Genomic DNA, 16,904 nt, shown 5'->3' on the forward strand with positions numbered 1-16,904 from the left:
GGTTGTTATTTATAAAACCCTCTTAGGCCTCACTCCCCCCTATCTGAGATATCTACTGCAGCCCTCATCCTCCACAAACAACACCTGTTCTGCCAGTCACATTCTGTTAAAGGTCCCCAAAGCGCACACATCCCTGGGTCGCTCATCTTTTCAGTTCGCTGCAGCTAGCAACTGGAACGAGCTGCAACAAACACTCAAACTGGACAGGTTTATCTCAATCTCTTTATTCAAAGACTCAATCATGGACTCTCTTACTGACAGTTGTGGCTGCTTTGCATGATGTATTGTTGTCTCTACCTTCTTGCCCTTTGTGCTGTTGTCTGTGTCCAACAATGTTTGTACCCTGTTTTGGGCTGCTACCATGTTGTGTCGCTACCATGCTGTGTTGTCATGTGTTGCTGCCATGCTATTTTGTTATCCTAGGTCTCTCTTTATACAGTGTTGTCTCTCTTGTTGTTATGTGTGTTTTGTCCTATATTTTAATTTTATTTTTAATCCCAGGCCCCCAATCCCCGCAGGAGGCCTTTTGCCTTTTGGTAGGCCGTCATCGTAAATAAGAATTTGTTCTTAACTGACTTAATTTGCCTAGTTAAATAAAGGTTAAATAAAATAAAATTTCAGCAACATTCATCTGGGACACCAAAAACATGGCGGCCCACGACTAACCACTGCGCCACACAGATTTTATTCATATTGTGGGAAAAACTTCTATATGAACATCAAAAGCTGCTTTTCATTGCTGACCAGCATATGTCACTAATGTGCATTGTTTTTACAAGCAAAAGTAATTTACAGTTTTTCGGCACAATTTGGTTTGAGCCCCCGTCACTAACTTGAAGAGAACTAGGGCCTATCACTCGCAGCCCACCGCTTCCAATGCATTGTGGAAAAGTGTGCATCGAATTCTACTAATGAAGAGCTGAGATGAGTATATCATCCTGGCATTTAAACCATACTCTATTTTCAAGATGTTGCATACTACTGAACCTTCTAGTTTGCATACTGGGAATGTGTCATGCGTGATTGTGTTGTTTCCCGCTATTAGTTGATTTCGGTAGCGTGTCCCCATATCTAATTGATCAGTTGTTGTCAGTGCCAGAATGAGTATGACATTCGGGCATTTAAAGTAAACTCTATTTTCTAAATGTCGCATACTATTAAACATGGCCGTGGGAAGATGTTTTGGATTGGGGTAATGTCGAATGAGGAAGTAATAAATGACTAGTTCACAAATTTAGTGGAAATGTATTTTATTTTGTAGAAATTTTTCTTAGATTTATCAGCACCCCTACTTCCCACAGCTATGCTATTAATCTTTATTTTTTCTCATACTCAAAGGACCTAGTATCTTGGACGCCAGTTTGGGTATTCGGACACAACCACTGTGATTCAAGTACCTAACAATATGGAGCTATTGGAGTTTATTTTAAAAAAAGTGTTGATACAAGAATTAAGTATAATATTTTGGTTTGACTGAGATAAGGGAAACTCAGTCCCTGTAATGATACAAAAATAACCAAGTCAGTCAATTTTGTATTTAAATTCAACAAAGTGGTCATGTAATTATAACTTAAGTACAGTACATTTATTGCACAAAACGATACGTGACAAGTATAATATATTTTCTCACTATGGTACCACTACATTTTCTATAAGTCTTGTACCCTTGCTTTGATAAAATGTATTTAAAAATACTATGGAAAAGGTTCAACATTACACACATCTTCACTACTTCATGTCAAGTAAACTTTAATTAAGGCACCATCCGTATCTTATTATAAAACACCAGTATCAACTTAAAGGGACAAGGTTGTCACTCTTCAGCAGTGAAGCATTTTTACAGACACCATCACAATATCATGTGAGGACAGACGCTGGAGACGAGAAGCAAGTACAAGGAGTGAACATTTAATAAAACACAGACAGGAATAGAATACAGACAGCGCCTGGATGGGGAAAACAAAAACTACAATAATGCTGACACGGGGCAATCAACAAGGCAATGGAGTCCAGCGAGCGCTGATGTGCGTAATAATGGTGACAGGTGTGCGTAATGACAGGCAGCCTGGCGCGAGAGGAGGAGCAGGAGCAGGCATAACATATCATCTAGTCATCATACTCATTCTTTCCTCAGTTCACCTCATCCAATTCGCTACTACATCCAAAACCACCAAAATTAACTACAAACAAACGAACTACATTAAATGTCACTATACATGGGCCCTGTGCATTTTCTGCTGGTGTATCCTGAGGTAGCTCCTCTCTGAGAACCTCTTCCCGCAGTCCGTACAGGCGAACGGCCTCTCTCCCGTGTGGACCCTCTGGTGCCTCTTCAGGTGACCAGCCTGGGCAAAGCGCATCTGACACTGGGTACAGCTGAAAGGTTTCACCCCTGTGTGGACCCTCTGGTGCCTCTTCAGGCTGGACGAGTGGGAGAAACTGGCCCGGCACAGATGGCAGCTGAACGGTTTCTCCCCCGTGTGCATCCTCTGGTGGATCTCCACCTGTTTGGGGAAACTGAAGACTTTCCCACAAAATGAACACGGGAAGTGCTTCTCTTTTCCAACGGAACAACTGATAGCATTACTACTACTGTCATTTGTCAATGGGCTTGTGTCGCCATTTAGTGTTGAGGCACTGGCATTGTCTGAGGTCTGGTTTAACATTAGGAGAGTGTGAGGAGGATGAAGGCCAGGGAGTGTCTGTGTTGTCTCAGGGTCCATGTTCCAGTTGATAGATCCTATAGAAGGCAGGCTGAAGGCAGCACCTGTTAGGGGGTTAACCTGAGGTTCCATCAGTCTCTCTGAATCACAACTATAGGAGCAGGACGGAGCATCGCTAGCCGAGTCTGTGTCTGTTCTCATACGGACACCTCCCTGTCCCTGCAGACCAAATCTACGTCTCTCCCTGGTTTCAACAAGTCTGTTGTCATGGAGACTAAATTCGGATATTGTTTTGGGTTCCACTCTCTGTTTCTGGTTGGGATTAACAATGTTGTTCCCCAGCCCAGAGTTGAAGACGCTGTCCCATCCATTGACCTTCACTATGTCGCCTCTGGTTCTGGCCTGCTCAATGACGTTGTCCCCTGGGCCCATGGCTGCACCCATCTGGGTCTTGGAATCCAAGATGGCCACCCAGTCTCCTCTGTTAGCCTCCAGCCAACCACCTGCAGGAAAAGGTTACAAAATAGACATTAATACATGGCAGAGAACTCTACATATGGAGTTTTTTTTGTCCATTACCTGGTCAAGTTCATACATTATAATGTGTGTTTTTTACAATGTATGACCTTGACCAGTATGACCTTTTCAGGCTGTTTCGGAGGCAAAGGGCAGTTCGACCCGGTACTAGATAAACTGGGCACTTAAGTTGTATTGATATCATTTTATGAATGAAGAAAAAAATTATTGCCAGGTGCATCACTATTCCCATTGAAGTATATCTATTATGTTCTGTATATGCATGTCTCTCTTACCTTGCTCCCCCATCTTTACTCCACTCAGCAGATCAATGCTCTCTGGTCCATCTTCTATTGTCTCCTCTTTGACCAGCAGCAGATCAGGCTTCCCATCCTCCATGTCTACTGACTGTAAGAGATACAGAGTGAGAGGATGTTGGATCAAGAAATCTGATATCAGCACCCTGCTATGGATCATCTTCTGACTGGGCAATGAGGCATTGCTATGAGTACAATGCAAACATGTTGATTTCATACTATGCAAAAGTGTTAGTTGATTTGATTACTTGACACTCTTCAAAGGGATAGTTCAGGATTTTGGCAATGAAGTCCTTTATCTACATTTTAGTCATCTAGCTGACACTCTTATACTTCCCCAGAGTCAGATTGACTTGTGGATACCATTATTATGTATCTGCGTCCAGTAATGCTAACTAGCTTAGCACAAAGAATGGAAATGTTTGGGTACCCCTAGCATGCTAGCTGTAACTGAAGACTTCCAGTTTTCATTGCCAAAATCCCGAATGGTTTGATAATTCAAAGGCCTGGCCCCACACTTAAGACAAATTGAATCAAGACCTGAGCCCATATCTACAAAGAGTCTCAGAGTAGGAGTGTTGATCTAGATACTTTCCAAATAATGTTATTTATTATGATGTAAAAGGCAAAGCTGATCCTAGATCAGTACTCCTACTCTAAGATACTTTGTGGATACAGACAGTAGTTTACAGTGGACTCACCTCAGTGAGACTGTGTGTGGTCCTGTGCTGCTCAGCTGGTTCCTCTGTGGGTTCAGGAGGAGGTGTAGTCTGGTTGTCCTCCATGACCATGGTTCCCTCAGGGTTCCCCAGACCCTCCTCACACCCCTCCTCCTTCACCCGCAGCACCTCTGGACCCTCCTTCTCCTGGAAGAGAGGTGATACAGATTACACAGACATACAACCCCTCAGGTACGTACACACACACACATACACACACACACACACACATAATAAACACACTTTTAACATGGAGTGTTTACCCATCCCCACTACGTTTGAGTCCTATACTGTAGTTACAGAATTACTTCATTGTTGTTAAACCCATCATGGTGGACATAAATATGTGGTTGTGGCTACAAATAAGTCAGCTATGATAAGTCAAAAGTCAGACAAACCTGACTAAACTATTTTGACATGTACAGTAGATGTTTATTAGTGTGTAGGTATATTTAGTAAGTAAGTGTATATTGGTTATAAAGCACTGTTGGGTGTATGCTGAATGGGGTGCGATTAGAGCTCATAATCACAAAGCTCTCAGAAAAGGTCCTTTGAATCCTGTTAAAACCTGTTGTAAGACAACAACAAAAACTCCCAGCTCAGAGTAGCCAGGAGTAAAGTCAATTCATAAAAGTTTATAAACAGCAAAGGTACCTCAAAGGAAAGATAGTGATGAAGCTCAATGACATTGTTGCAAATGATGGGGAATAACCAATTGCGACGAGGCATCGCCAGCTGTGAACTCAGACAAAGATGATCTATTATGGTGACAAGATATTCGAGTGACCGCTCAAACAATAGAAATGCATGTCCTTAACGATGGAAGGCAGGCGATATCTAGCCAATGAGAGGGCAGATACATTAATGAACAACAGGCAGAACTAAATTGTTTTAATCAAAGTTGCCGTAATACCAACCGCATCCACTTATATCAGTACATTTGTAAGAGCCTAAACATTACGAAACTTGTTTCCGATCAAATAATTTTCACGTAGTTCGACACTCTCTCATAGGCCTCCATAACATGTCTTATCTCTCACGGACCAGGGATTGTAACCCAAATTATTTTCCAATACTTTAGTTCTGAACACAACCATTTTTTCCCTTGTTCCATTCCACTGATCTGACCAGTAAAATAAAGTTCTGAATCGGTTCTAACCAAACCAAAAAAGAAAACTATGGCTTATATCGTTCCTTTCGGTTCCTTTTTAAACCTCTGAAATCTAAATGTTTTTACAGCTAGCTCGACATTAAACTACTTCACCAAATCACTGAGGATAGAGCAGCTTGCTATGCAGCAGGCAAGCTATTTAAATGCATTGGACAGACAAGTGTTGGGAGCGAAATGCGACTGCAGGTGGGGATAGAGCAAGAGAGGGTGGAAGAGGTGCTTAGCATTTTGTTGTTATGACATGCATTATCTGAATTAGGCCCACAGAATTACACCTACAGAGGAGCGGCTTCTGTGAAGGAACTTTGGATGTCTTTGAGCTTCAGAGAGTAGGCTTAACTTTGGACAAGAGCTAGCTAGTTAGCTATCTAATAAAATTATGTGCAGAGCGGCACCAGAATTAAAACAAAAACACATCTTACCTTCTTGTAGTTAATCAATCCATTGTGAAACGTGATAACTATAGTATCCGTAACTAGCACAGGAAAAAGTTAATCCATTATTTAATAAAAAATCTTTCTCCCTAATTTCTGAATCACGCTTGCAACGTCACTAGTAGACTACGCCTAGGTGAGGAGGGGCAGGTAGCATACACACTAGCAAAGATTTTCAGCTGGCAGGCAGACACTGGAATACGTTTCTGAGTGACAGAGTGAGGGCTTTGCATAGGCGCTTCGCTTTGTTGCGTTTTTTGGGGGACTGGAAAAAAATTCCTAGAACATAAAATACATTTATTAACCGGTTTCCATGCTTTTAAAATAACGCTTTTGTTGCAGAACAGTATAGGTCACTTTCGTTCCCGGTTCTTATTCTGCTCTTCTAAAAACGTAATTATTTTCCGGTTATGTTCCCTAAACCAGTTCAAACCCCAAACGTGTACAGATTTTGGGCGGAGTAAATCCAATCCTCTCATGTCACCTCTTCCTCTCTGACTCAGACAACTACTGTGATGTAATCTGTAATCTCGTCCCCAGACGTCCTCGTCCTCCATATGTGCTGTGCACAATAGCCTTGGGAAGAGGTTACGGTGAATGTGACTGTACATCAAAGGACCCACCCCAGAAGTGGTGGAGGAAATGCACGTTTAGGATCCACCTCCAAAGAATGACAAAGGCTACTTGTACATATTCACGAATTGGGTGTGGTCATTTCCATGCAGATGATAATCATCAACAAATAGGTCACTGACAGCTGTCAGCTAGCTAGCTACAGTGCCCTCTGTAATTACTGAGAGAGTGAAGCATTTTTTCTTCATCAGTGGCTTGTATGCGGTTTATATGTGTGAAGGAATGGAGATGCTAAACATGTTTATGTTAATTAACGGTCAATTACCGTAAAACCGGCAGTCTTTTGCATGGCAATAACCGGCTGACAAAATGTCATGACCACCACAGCCCAATTTGGGTGTATGATATGTCTGTCTGTAACTTTCTCATTCATCATTATTCACAATTTATTTAGGATTATCAGTAATCATGGTAGTAATCACATTGCTGTAGAAGTGTTTAGAAACATATTGTATTCTTATTTAGAACAAAAGTGACACCAAAATGACACAATACATTATTTACCATTCATTTCTATTTGGCACAAAATAATCTGAAACACAACCAAAACAAACAGCGAATGCATCCAACAAATGTGTAGAGTCACAAGCTTGATGTAGTCATGGCATGCTATGAATATGGGAAAAAATACTTAATTCCTGCAGTCAACTGACCAAATCGCCCTCTAGTGACCTCATGGGTGGAATGTTATTAATAGACATTCTTTAAAAACAAAAGTCAAATCCGATGTTTCTATTTCAAACGGTTTGTTATATTTCAGTCTTTGATGTATATAAAGTATAATATTGTTATGCAAAGCCAAACATTTATACATTTCAACTCTATATCAGACATGGTACAAGTGTCTTCTTTTTAAAGCCCATAACCATGTGTGTGAGGAGTATACTTTTGTTTCAAAGTAGATTTGTTTAAGACTACCTAGAAACACTCTGTGTGACCCTGATTTAGCCCATTGCAGTAAAAGGTTATTTACCATTCATTTCTAGTGGGCACAAAATAATCTGAAACACAACCAAAACTGCAAATGCATCCAATAAGTTTGTAAAGTCACAAGTTTGATTTAGACATTGCGTGCTAGGAATATGGGACCAAATATCAAACTTGACTACTTTATAAGAATCTTTAGCGGTGATAATAAGAGAAAAAAGTATTACTTGTTAAACAAAATATTTTTCTCTGAGCAATTTTATTAGTATAAAATAATATATAAATTATGTTTCGATTTTTTTAATTACATACATTATAGCTCAGTGTTTGAATTATTTATTTTATAAAGTCATTATTGCTCATCTTTATCAAGTGTGTCAATAATTTCTGACCCCACTGTATATCACACAATGTCTGGATGCAATATTCTACCCAGGAATATTCAACCGTGAAATCTTTTACACTTGTTATTCCAAATGCATCTGTGGCTCTTTATTGCTGAAAATTCCTCTTTGTTGTTGATGCAGGGTTTGATCTAAACGTCAGAAGCTATTGAGTGGAATGCTTACTTTCTATGTTATAGAGGGGAATGGTTTTTCTGCTGGTGCATTCTGAGGTAGAGCCTCTCTGAGAACCTCTTCCCGCAGTGCGTTTGTATGCAAACAGCCTTTCTCCCGTGTGGATATTCAGGTGGATCTTCAGCTGGTCCTGGCGGGAGAACCTCTTCTCACACTGGGGGCAGCTGTAGGGTTTCTCCCCTGTGTGGACCATCTGGTGCCTCTTCAGGTGGCCAGCCTGGGCAAAGCGCATATGACACTGGGTACAGCTGAAGGGTTTCTCCCCTGTGTGGACCCTCTGGTGGATCTCCACATTCTGGGAGCAGCTGAAGCTTTTGTTACAGAACATGCAGAGGAACCGTTTCTTTTTACTATTGCCTGATGTGGCACCCCCTCCCCGAGCCTGGGCTCTAGCCCTGTTGTTTGAGTTCAATACCTGATCAAAAAGGATGCGGCCATGTGAATCGGAAGGCCCCATCGATGTTGACACTAGGTCGCGATCCCTGAACGTGTGTAAAGGGGACTGGGTCGTGACATTGAGATTTGTCTCTAAGCTTTCCCTGTAATCTAAGAAATCTCTGCCCTGTGAGTGTCTGTCTCCTAGGTGACAATCTGCATTCCATGTGGGAGGAGCGTCACCCTCCACTTTCACACTCACCTCATCTACCACTATAACCTCCCCTTTCTTATCTAGGCACCCTTCAGAGTATACACTACTACTGTACCGGTTCCAGTCCCCTCTAGATAGATCAGTCTGTGTCTCTAAACCCAAGGATATGTTGCCAGGGTCCATCTCTGTAGTGTAAGAACAAGACGGATCATCACTGCCAGTGTTTAACGTGTCACCATCATCACGGGAATGATCCGTCCTCTGGCTCTGGTGAAATACCGGTAAATACTCTGAGGCAGGAGCAGGAGGACAGCCCGGTCTCCCCAGCCCCAGTCTCTCTGGGTCTGATCTGTGGTCAGATCCTGTGTGTAAGAGCCTGTGTGTTACAGTTAAAGTCTCAGTGTCTGTCTCTGGCTTGAGGACGGCGTTCGGCGTTCCACTGACCTCCGTGATGTTGCCTCGAGTCCTGGGCGGCGCTGGGGCGGCGCTGGGGACCTCCGTGGCTACAGGGTGTGCTCCAGCCACTTCAGTCTGGATGTCTCTGCTGTGCCGTGGGTCCTCCTCTCCTTCAGACCTCTCCTGCTTGACTCCAGGACCTGCAGCCTCTGTATCTGCAGACTGACACAAGAAGAGAGGAGGTTATTACCGGTACATGGGTTGAATTGGATAGCAATGTCATAGGGAAGCCTCACAAGCTCCCTTATGGCAGATACATAAGGATGTACAGTACATGTAAGCAAGTGAATAGCGGAGGGGAGCCTTTCTGAAATAAACTGGACACATTTGATGTACTGTAAATTTGATGTAATACTATTACATTAACCTCTATCACTATAACTTGCTGGGTTGAGGTTCCACTCCCCTCATCAACAGTGATTGGTTGGTCATCTCTCCATGTATTGTGTCCCGCTGGCTTCACAAAGCTCCTGTGGCCTCCAGTGAGATGTCCTTCACCTGAGACAGTGATTGGAAGAAAGAGGTGGTAAGGTTAGCTACTGTCAATGCTCAACGCTACACACTGTTGACAGTTTTAGAATTCTAGGTAAGGTAACACTTCGCATAACTGGTTGATATACTATTTATAGATTGATTATAATCCATGCATCTTATTGTTTTCAATGATTAAATAATAGGACTGTCTTTGTGCAAGATAGATAAGTAATCAGGGGAATTATTGCATAAAATCCAAAAACTGACAAAGACCCAATTCTGGTTAATTGGTTAACCAAAGATTGTCCATTATATTGACAAGATATGACGAGTGACAGCCCTGATAATAATGTCCTCAAAGATGGAAGGCAGGCAGGCAGGAGAAGGTATATAGATGTCTCATCTTTGTATCTATGCAATTATAGAGTCTGCGAGCATGGGCAGCACCATTGAGGCTATCTCTATTTATTTTAAATTAGTCCATTTTCTTCTTCTTCTTTGGCTGATTGCTCCCAACTCATAGGAATCCCCACCCAGTTGACTACTTTAAAATGGTGGAAGCCCTCAATGGCAATGTCCATTCTAAAAATGGGTTATATCCATGATGAGTCTCTATGAATCTCTATGACAACAGGAAAAACTCTGATGTAAAGACGTTTTTTCCAAATTATGAAACGTATATTGATCAAATAAGCCTCACGTAGGAAATTAGCCATTACATTTTATGTTGACCAAATTCGACACCCATTTACCTCCATACAAAAATGCCTTCCTGGACTTATTTTGATGGACAGATTTTGGGTTGAGAAACTCTCGCTTCGCCTCTTCCTCTCTCGGTTAACGCATCTAATGTCACACATGCGCAGAGGGGAACGGGGCGACAGGCCCCGCAGCCTCGGCCTTCTACAAAATGTACCTCTTGCCATTCCTCTGTATCGGTCGAGGATCTTGACACTACTGGGACTGGCGAGAACGCGCTCCCGTGTCATCTTCATTTCCAGTAGCTGTAGTTTCCTCCGCAATGCCCTGTTTTCTTTCTGGCTTTGAGTTATTTCCAAACGAAACACTGCATAGTCGTCATCGACGAGTTTACAGACCTCTGCCACGGCTGCATTTGCCAGCACCTCCATGATGGAGGCTATTTGAGTGTGAAAAACCATAGCAGCTAGCTAGCCCTACCTTGATAACATCTATCAACAAAATCCAGTCTCCAGCGCGAATTAAACACTACCTGGGGTAAGTATGCGATGCTGTGCAGTTAAGTTAGTCATATTTTGAGTTCCATTGTGTTCATAAACATCTAAATAAAAACGCTAACGTGGAAATTGTTCTTGTTCATTGTTTACTTCCGTTTACACTGAATATAAGTTATTGGTTGGCGTCGTAGCTCAAAGGGTGTGGCTAAAAAAAAAAAAAAGGTATTTGCGCTGTTCTTAAAATATGCACTGGTGGAAAAAGTACTCAATTGTTATACTTGAGTAAAGGTGTATATATACCTTAATAGAAAATTACTCAAGTAAAAGTCACCCAGTGAAATACTAATTGAGTAAAGGTCTAAAAGTATCTGGTTTTAGATGTACAGTGGTGGAAAAAGTACTCAATTGTCATACTTTTTAGTAAAAAGTAAATGCTATACATCAAATTCCTTATTTTAAGCAAACAAGACAGCACGACTTTCTTGTTATTTTTATTTATGGACAGACAGGGGCACACCAACACTCAGACATGATTGACAAATGCAGTATTTGTGTTTAGTGATTCCGCCAGATCGGAGGCAGTAGGGATTACAATGCCTTATATTGATAGGTGCATGAATTGGACCATATTGCTGTCCTGCCTGAGAATTCTAAATGTAAGGAGTACTTTTTGATGTCAGGTAAAATGTATGGGAGTAAAAGTACATATTTTCTTTAGGAATATAGTTGAGTAAAAGTTGTCAAAAATAGAAATGGTAAAGTACAGATATTTTTTACTTAAGTACTTTACACCACTGGAAATAAGATACTGCGTATTACATTACAGATCAAACCTCTTCAACCATTGTCTATTATATTGGCAAGATATTCGAGTGACCTCTCTAAAAATGGAAAGACTTGTATTTAAAGATGGAAGGCAGGCGGGAGGAGGTGAGATCAGGTGGGAACATTCTAGCTAATGTGAGGGCCGACGCAAGTGGGAACAACAGGCCAACGAGAGAGATCAAAATGTAATTGTTCGTGTACACAATTTAGCAAATGATATAGCAAGTGCAGCGAAATGCTTATGTTATTAGCTCCTAACAATGCAGTAAAATGTCAAAAGAGTACACAAATAAAAAACAAGATAGAGGACTGATGGTGTTTTCAAGACAACTGGGAACACTGGGGGGGGGGGGACTGTCAAATCATGACGTCAGTGATCTAAAGGTTGAAATGTCAGAGCACTAGAAAGAGGCCCGAGTTCCCGACTTGGAATTCCAAGATGGATTACCGTTTTTTTTTTCTTCTCAGTTGTCTTGAGATTTCAGAGTTCTCAGTTGTTTTGAACATGGCATCATCTTTGTGTCTGTGACAGTATGGGCATATTTTTACAGTCTATGGCAGTGCCATTGAGGCGATCTCCATTTTAAAGTAGTCAATTTTCTTCTTTATTGACTGATTGCTTCCAGCTCATAGGAATCCCCACCCAGTTGACTACTATAAAATAGTGGAAGCCTTCAATGGCAATGTCCATGCTAAAATGCATTCTCTATCATCTACAGTTGAAGTCAGAAGTTTACATACACCTTAGCCAAATACATTTAAACTCAGTTTTTCACAATTCCTGACATTTAATCCTAGTAAAAATTCCCTTTGTCAGTTAGGATCACCACTTTATTTTAAGAATGTGAAATGTCAGAATAATAATTGAGAGAATGATTGATTTCAGCTTTTATTTCTTTCATCACATTCCCAGTGGGTCAGAAGTTTACATACACTCAATTAGTATTTAGTAGCATTGCCTTTAAATTGTTTAACTTGGGTCAAACGTTTCAGGTAGCCTTCCACAAGCTTCCCACACTAAGTTGGGTGAATTTTGGCCCATTCCTCCTGACAGAGCTAGTGTAACTGAGTCAGGTTGGAAGGCCTCCTTGTTCGCACACACTTTTTCAGTTCTGCCCACACATTTTGTATAGGATTGAGGTCAGGGTTTTGTGATGGCCACTCCAATACCTTGACTTTGTCCTTAAGCCATTTTGCCACAACTTTGGAAGTATGCTTGGGGTCATTGTCCATTAGGAAAACTCATTTGCGACCAAGCTTTAACTTCCTGACTGATGTCTTGAGATGTTGCTTCAATATATTCACATAATTTTCTTTCCTCATGATGCCATCTATTTTGTGAAGTGCACCAGTCCCTCCTGCAGCAAACCACCCCCACAATATGATGCTGCCACCCCTGATAACGATGGTCATTATAGCCTAACAGTTCTATTTTTGTTTCATCAGACCAGAGGACATTTCTCCAAAAAGTCCGATCTTTGTCCCCATGTGCAGTTGCCAACCGTAGTCTGGGATTTTATGGCAGTTTTGGAGCAGTGGCTTCTTCCTTGCTGAGCGGCCTTTCAGGTTATGTCGATATAGGACTCGTTTTACTGTGGATATAGATACTTTTGTACCTGTTACCTCCAGCATCTTCACAAGGTCCTTTGCTGTTGTTCTGGGATTGATTTGCACTTTTCGCACCAAAGTACGTTCATCTCTAGGAGACAGAACGCATCTCCTTCCTGAGCGGTATGACGGCTGCGTGGTCCCATGGTGTTTATACTTGCGTACTATTGTTTGTACAGATGAACGTGGTACCTTCAGGCGTTTGGAAATTGCTCCCAAGGATGAACCAGACTTGTGGAGGTCTTGGCTGATTTCTTTTGATTTTCCCATGATGTCAAGCAAAGAGGCACTGAGTTTGAAGGTAGGCCTTGAAATACGTCCACAGGTACACTTCCAACTGACTCAAATTATTTTAATTAGCCTATCAGAAGCTGCTAAAGCCATGACATTAATTTTCTGGAATTTTCCAAGCTGTTTGAAGGCACAGTCAACTTCGTGTATGTAATCTTCTGACCCACTGGAATTGTGATACAGTTAATTATAAGTGAAATGATCTGTCTGTAAATAATTTTTGGAAAAATTACTTCTGTCATGCACAAAGTAGATGTCCTAACTGACTTTCCAAAACTATAGTTTGTTAACAAGAAATTTGTGGAGTGGTTGAAAAACGAGTTTTCATGACTACAACCTAAGTGTATGTAAACTTCCGACTTCAACTGTATCACTATGACAACAGGCACAACTCGAATTTAATGTTGTTTTTGGGTAAATTGCCGAAATGCCACGTGCGTCCACAACAACCTAACAATTACGAAACTGATATTCACTCAAATAAGCCTCATGTAGCAAATTAGCAATTCAATTTTTTGTTGTTGACCCTAATTCAACACTCATCAATTTTATTTGTGGCATTCGCCAAAACAACTGGTGTATACTTTACTGTGAAATGCTTGCTTACGAGCCCTTCCCAACGATGCAGAGTTTGAAAATGAAATAGTAACACAAGGAATAAAAGAAGAATTGACCTCCATGAAAAAATGGCTCACTTTGTGGGCATTTTTTCGTCAACAGATTTAGCCTCATCCTCTCTGGTATCTTTTAAGCTCAGAGCAGAGTTGTTTAGAAAAATTACCATAAATGACTGAAAAATAATTGCTGGCCAGATCCCATCAGTGGCAAGGACGGAAACCTATAAGTTTGAAGGAAGCCAAGGACAATTTTAATTCTAAATAATAAACAAGCAAATTAAACTTCAACACATCAAAAGGACAACATGAAATCTCATTCATTAACAGATTTGATCACCTATTTATAGTACATAATGGAACCGGTACCACCTGATTATGCCAAATAATGTCAGGGGGAGGGGTGTTATAATATAAAGGTGTTATAAAAAAGACACATTTATAATTGTTAGGCAAATTACATAGGCAAAACCAAATGTAGAGAGTGTTAAACTTCAATGAGTGTTTTGGCTATGCCAGCACACCAAACAACAAGTCTGTATCATGTGAGAAAGACGGCATACCCAGATGCTCAACTGAGCGATTTAGTAATCCAAAAAACCCTCTTACCCTAAGACACTTCACATGATGACTATAATATGTCAGCTAAAGCCACAATGCTACGATTTCTCCCCATTGTGGACACTCCCATGTCTGGTAAGGTTAGTCAGGAAGAAGACGCTCTTGTAACATTGTTTGCACTTGTGAACGGTCTGTTGCTTCTTCACGTAGTTTGCCTAAGTAAAGCGCTTCCCACACGTGGGGCAGGTGTACGGCTTGTCTGCGTCCGTCCTAATGCTCCGCCTCCAACGTTGTGACCCAATGACACCAGAGGAGGTAGAAGCAGGAGCCACCACCCTCAGGTGGTCAGTGTTTGAGCTCCCTCCTTGATCTCTTGCCATTGTTTGGGTGTTGGGATTGTGTGTTGTGTTATCGGCTAGGTACCTCGTGGTGAACGCCCACCCTGACATTCTGTATCGATGCAGTAACCATGAGGCAGCTGAGGAAAGCTAGACCCAGGTCCAAGCCCAGGCTTTCTATGAACTGAGCCACTAGGCACTTCCTGAATGACTACCACCAGGGGGTTCCACTCGCCACTCTCTGTGAAGGCTGAATCTCAGGGTGACCTGCTTTGTTCATCATGGATACTGTGGTGTTTGTATCGTAGGAACAGGAGGGTCTATCTCTATCAGCCCCAGGCCCTGCTTCATCCCTGCACTGAGACTGTGAAGAGAAGGGTCTGTGCTGCAGACTGGATCCCTGACTGGAGCCTCTGTCACTCTGATGACCACCAGGACTGAGGTTGTTCAGTCCACCTGTCCACTGGTTGTGTTCTGTGTGATGGTGGTGGAGTCTCTATCCCTTGTGATTTGTATTTGCCAAGGCAGCAGCTACTCTTCCTGAGTTCCAGTGAAATTAAGGCAGTTTATACAATTTTAAAATCATTACAATACATTTACAGTTTTCATAACACACTGTGCTCTCAGGCCCCTACTCCACAACTACCATATCTACAGTACAAAATCCATGTGTGTGTATATTGCATATTTTATCATGTATGTTTGTGTTGCTTTACAGTCCCTGCTGTTGCATATGATTTTTTATTTTTTTTAATCTATTTTTAAAATCTAATTTCACTGCTTGCATGAGTTCCTTGATGTGGAATAGAGTTCCATGTAGTCATGGCTCTATGTAGTACTGTGCTCCTCCCGTAGTCTGTTCTGGACTTGGGGACTGAGACCTCTTGTGACATGTCTTGTGGGGTATGCATGGATGTCCGAGCTGTGCACCAGTACTTGAAACAGACAGCTCGGTGCATTCAACATGTCAATACCTCTCATAAATAAAAGTAGTGATGAAGTCAATCTCTCCTCCACTTTGAGCCAGGAGAAATTGACATGCATATTATTAACATTAGCTCTCTGTGTACATCCAAGGGCCAGCCATGCGGCCCTGTTCTTTTTTGTGGCACCTGACCACATGACTGAACAGTAGTCCAGGTGTGACAAAACTAGGGTTTGTAGGACCTGCCTTGTTGATAGTGCTGTTAAGGTAGAGCAGTGCTTTATTATGGACATACTTCTCCCCATCTTAGCTACTGTTGTATCAATATGTTTTGACCATGACAGTTTAAAATACAGGGTTACTCCAAGCAGTTTAGTCACCTCAACTTGCTCAATTTCCACATTATTTATTACAGGATTAGAGAATGATTTGTCCCAAATACAATGCTTTTAGTTTTAGAAATATGTAGGACTAACTTATTCCTTGCCACCCACTCTGAAACTAACATTTCAGTCGCTGTAGTAGTTGACGTGTATAGTGTTGAGTCATCCACATACATAGACACTCTGGCTTTCCTCAAAGCCAGTGGCAATTCAAGATTCCTTGATGCCCTTCCAGACTCCCTCTGCCTACCCAAGGACGTCAGAGGACAAAAATCAGTTAACCACCTAACCAAGGAACTCAATGCGCAATACCCTAGATGCAGTTGCACCCCTAAAAATTAAAAACATCTGTCATAAGAAACTAGCTCCCTGGTATACAGAAAAACACGAGCTCTGAAGCAAGCTTCCAGAAAATTGGAACGGAAATGGCGCCACACCAAACTGGAAGTCTTCCGACTAGCTTGGAAAGACAGTACCGTGCAGTATCGAAGAGCCCTCACTGCTGCTCGATCATCCTATTTTTCCAACTTAATTGAGGAAAATAAGAACAATCCGAAATTTATTTTTGATACTGTCGCAAAGCTAACTAAAAAGCAGCCTTCGCAAATGGAGGATGGCTTTCACTTCAGCAGTAATACATTTATGAACTTCTTTGAGGAAAAGATCATGATCATTAGAAAGCAAAT

The 16,904-nt window shown here is 41.6% G+C and overlaps 3 protein-coding genes across 6 annotated transcripts in view; 1 reads left to right on the forward strand and 2 right to left on the reverse strand.

Annotated features, from left to right (window-relative positions):
- LOC106610126 (oocyte zinc finger protein XlCOF8.4) overlaps positions 1-3,849 on the reverse strand; it is a 32,090-nt gene extending 28,241 nt beyond the window's left edge. Inside the window, exon 1 of the mRNA XM_045723203.1 lies at positions 3,476-3,849. Within this exon, the coding sequence (XP_045579159.1) occupies positions 3,476-3,713 (238 nt within the window). The 5' untranslated portion in view covers positions 3,714-3,849. The remainder of the gene's footprint in view (positions 1-3,475) is intronic.
- LOC106610073 (zinc finger protein 214) overlaps positions 1-16,904 on the forward strand; it is an 844,054-nt gene that overhangs the window by 624,169 nt on the left and 202,981 nt on the right. The window lies entirely within an intron of this gene.
- Positions 1-16,904, reverse strand: part of LOC106610081 (zinc finger and SCAN domain-containing protein 2) — a 482,712-nt gene that overhangs the window by 118,764 nt on the left and 347,044 nt on the right. Inside the window, exons 1-3 of one of the 3 annotated variants that reach the window (XM_014209261.2) lie at positions 10,394-10,663; positions 9,371-9,501; positions 6,826-9,165 (exon numbers count right to left, since the gene is read on the reverse strand). The exons of 1 other annotated variant lie outside the window; for it this stretch is intronic. In XM_014209261.2, coding sequence (XP_014064736.1) covers positions 7,930-9,165; positions 9,371-9,501; positions 10,394-10,637 — 1,611 coding nt within the window. In that variant the 5' untranslated portion in view covers positions 10,638-10,663 and the 3' untranslated portion in view covers positions 6,826-7,929. Of the gene's footprint in view, positions 1-6,825; positions 9,166-9,370; positions 9,502-10,393; positions 10,735-16,904 lie in introns of those variants that run through there. One more of the 3 variants, XM_045723154.1, reaches the window with a different exon arrangement.

The sequence above is a fragment of the Salmo salar genome, chromosome ssa08, assembly GCF_905237065.1.
Source record: "Salmo salar chromosome ssa08, Ssal_v3.1, whole genome shotgun sequence".
Classification (NCBI taxonomy): domain Eukaryota; kingdom Metazoa; phylum Chordata; class Actinopteri; order Salmoniformes; family Salmonidae; genus Salmo; species Salmo salar.